Here is a 3,414-nt window from a genome sequence, read left to right on the forward strand (position 1 = left end):
GTGGTGATGATCGTAAATGATGGTTAGCGATCGTGATTGTGAGTGATGGATGGTGGTAGTTGATAATGTTAGCAGCGACAACGATTAGCAGTGATGGAAAGTTGTATTAATAATTCGCAAATTAGTATCTTTCCAAGTTTTTAATTAGTTCGGTCACATTGTTTTCTATGTTGTACAGTTCATCTGGCAAAATGGAGATACCAGCCCCTTTGATTTTATGTAGTCTCATTGTTATCGTGTTGGTTCTACTTCTACCCGATATATCGGTGGCTGAACCAAGAGCTCAGATAGTCCAGATCATATGTGGAAACGAAACAACAGTTCCCATCCAAAATTTTATCGGTACAATGGAACTTTTAAGTGAACAAATGAGAACTAGAGGATATGGAGTAGCAGTTACTGGCACAAGCCCATATAGTACCTATGGGCTTGGACAATGCTATGGCGATCTTTCTTTACTCGACTGTGTCTTATGCTACGCTGAAGCGCGAACCCTGCTTCCTCAGTGCTTCCCTTATAACGGAGCGCGAATTTATATGGATGGCTGCTTTATGCGAGCGGAAAATTACACGTTTTATGATCAGTATTTAGGTCCAACGGACAGGCATGTATGCGGAAACAGAACCACAAAGGGTACGTTGTTCCAACAGAGTGCTAGGCAAGCCGTTCAGCAAGCAGTTGCAAATGCACCGAGTAATAATGGTTATGCACGTGCTCAAGTGTCCATGCCAGGGCCTTCAAATGAGACAGCTTATGTACTAGCTGATTGTTGGAAGACGCTGAGTGCTAACTCCTGCGCAGCGTGTTTGCAGAATGCGTCTGCCTCTATGTTGGGATGCTTACCTTGGTCAGAAGGTAGAGCTCTGTACACTGGATGTTTCATGAGGTATTCTGATACAAATTATCTTAACGCTATTTCGACAAGTGAAGGCTCGTCATCAAGGGGTACTATTTGCTCTTTTCTAGTCCATGTTTGCCTGTTATTTATCGACTGAAAACGTATTTTTGCTGAGAAATGGAGATTTTTTAACTTTGAAATCACCATATTGCAGGAAAAATTGTAGTCATTTTCATTGTTGTTAGTTCCGTTATCGTCTTGGGAGTAGGTGCTTTCATTGGTATTGGTGTCTGGAAGAACAAACAAATGCAGAAGAAGAGAAAAGGTAAATCTTTTGTGCCAGAATCAATTATAAAAGTCATTAGGATATCAATGATGAACACATATGTTGCGATATGCACACAACTGTACTAACTTGAGGCGTTATGGCTTACTCGTGCTTTTCCCGGGAAATTTGAACTTGTTAGGTGCAAATGATGCTGAGAAACTAGTGAAGATCCTTCATGACATCAGCTTGAACTTCAAGTATTCGACACTTGACAAAGCCACGGGGTCATTTGATGAGGCCAACAAGCTCGGACAAGGTGGATTTGGAACGGTTTATAAGGTACGCAATGGCTGAATGTAGTACAAGAAGCATTGGCAACTAAATCGAGTCTGAGGCACAACTTGTTGCAGGGTATTTTGGCAGATGGGAGAGAGATCGCTGTCAAAAGGCTGTTCTTCAACAACATACACAGAGCTGCAGATTTTTATAACGAGGTTAACATAGTCAGCAGCTTTCAGCACAAAAATTTGATAAGATTATTGGGATGCAGCTGCTCGGGACCCGAAAGCCTTCTTGTATACGAATTCCTCCCTAACCAGAGTCTCGATCGCTTCCTATTTGGTAAGTAACTAGACTTTGCACCAACAACAACTACGTCTCAACAAATTAGGGGTCGGCTATATGAATCCTCACTACTATTTTTAAGCTAAACTCATGTCATCATTGCATCAACTAAAAATCAAAGTGAAAACCGACTTTTCTTTACGACTCGATGGTGTGTTTTCGACAGACCCTATCAAAGGTAGAGATCTGAACTGGGAGAAAAGATTTGAGATAATTATAGGGACAGCAGAAGGATTGATATACCTGCACGAGAACACAAAGACTCGAATAATTCACAGAGATATAAAAGCCAGCAATATCCTGTTGGACTCGAGGTTCCGTGCAAAGATTGCTGATTTTGGGTTGGCCAGGTCATTCCACGATGACAAAAGTCACATAAGCACTGCTCTTGCTGGCACATTGTTAGTGTTTCTTCATCTCATCTTCTAATTTTATTGCGTAAAAGTACACAAAAAGACTAATATGGTCCAATAATGGATTGTTTACGCTTCATATGCAGAGGATATATGGCACCAGAATACTTAGCACGGGGTCAGTTAACGGAAAAGGCAGACGTTTACAGCTTTGGAGTTCTTCTACTAGAGATTGTTACTGGAAGACAAAGTAACCAGAGAAACAACGCCGTATATACAGTCAGCTTGCTTTCCACTGTAATTTCTGATCAATCACTTGTCTCTTGAGCCATATTTCGAAAAGAATTTTTGTTCGTTGATCTTAACTTTACTGGATGATATTAACAGGCGTGGGAACATTTTCAACACGGGACAGTGGAGGAAATATTCGATCCAAATTTAATGTTGCAGAACAACCACACCATCAATGTGAAACATGAGGTTACGAGATTCTTACATGTCGGACTTTTGTGCACTCAAGAGATTCCGATGCTTCGACCATCCATGTCTAAGGCATTACAGATGTTTGTCAAGAACGACGAAGAGTTGCCTCGTCCTACTAAGCCGCCATTTGTGGATGAGAAAACCATGCAACTTCATTACCGCTCGCTTGAACAAGGCGATTCTGCTACAACTGCCAACTTATCTCACAGTTCTTTTTACCCCAGATGATTATAAATTATAGGCATAATACATAGATAGACGCTTTAAATAGGCCTCAGTTGCAACTAAATACTCCAACATCGAGCCTGCACATCTAGACACCTCAACTTGTCTCCACGAAACACACTCGGGATGAGTTGGAGTATATCTAGACGTGCATTCTCAAAGTTAGAGTGCTTACGTTTTAGCTGAGGTCAAGTTTGGGCGTCTGTTTGTGTATTATGCCTAAATTATAAGCATCAGTTCGCCTCGTCTTCTTGAGGAAGCTGTTAGATACAGCAACAACAACCATGCCTCGGTTCCAAACAAATTGAGATCGGCTATATGCATCCTCATTAATCCATTCAGCTCAACTCATGATTGATGTGTGTGTAAAACTGTAAATACTTGCATAGAAAGAAATCTGCAAACAATGCACAATGTTTTTCCAATGCTAATATTAAATAACTCATGTTGGCAGATAACTAGCAGTTTCCTGGAAAGCCTTGTAACAACTTTATAAAGAAGTCTAGCAATCAATCTGTGTTTTCATAGGCAGTTCCGGGGCGAGTCTCGAGGCGGGGTGTACCAAAGATGCTCTGAGCCAAAATGAAAGGCGTAGATTCATAGGGCATAACCCTTAAAATTTG

At 41.0% G+C, this 3,414-nt stretch overlaps 1 protein-coding gene across 1 annotated transcript; it reads left to right on the forward strand.

The window, feature by feature from the left end:
• Positions 1–3,316, forward strand: LOC107848271 (cysteine-rich receptor-like protein kinase 2; the record flags this gene model as incomplete). Its single annotated transcript, XM_016692988.2, is given in 7 exon segments — positions 1–945; positions 1,053–1,163; positions 1,306–1,445; positions 1,517–1,727; positions 1,897–2,131; positions 2,230–2,380; positions 2,471–3,316. Coding segments are annotated over 7 exon segments (1,950 nt in total). The 3' UTR covers positions 2,795–3,316.
• Between the last annotated feature and the right edge of the window lie 98 nt (positions 3,317–3,414).

Source organism: Capsicum annuum, chromosome 11 (genome assembly GCF_002878395.1).
Source record: "Capsicum annuum cultivar UCD-10X-F1 chromosome 11, UCD10Xv1.1, whole genome shotgun sequence".
Lineage (NCBI taxonomy): Eukaryota > Viridiplantae > Streptophyta > Magnoliopsida > Solanales > Solanaceae > Capsicum > Capsicum annuum.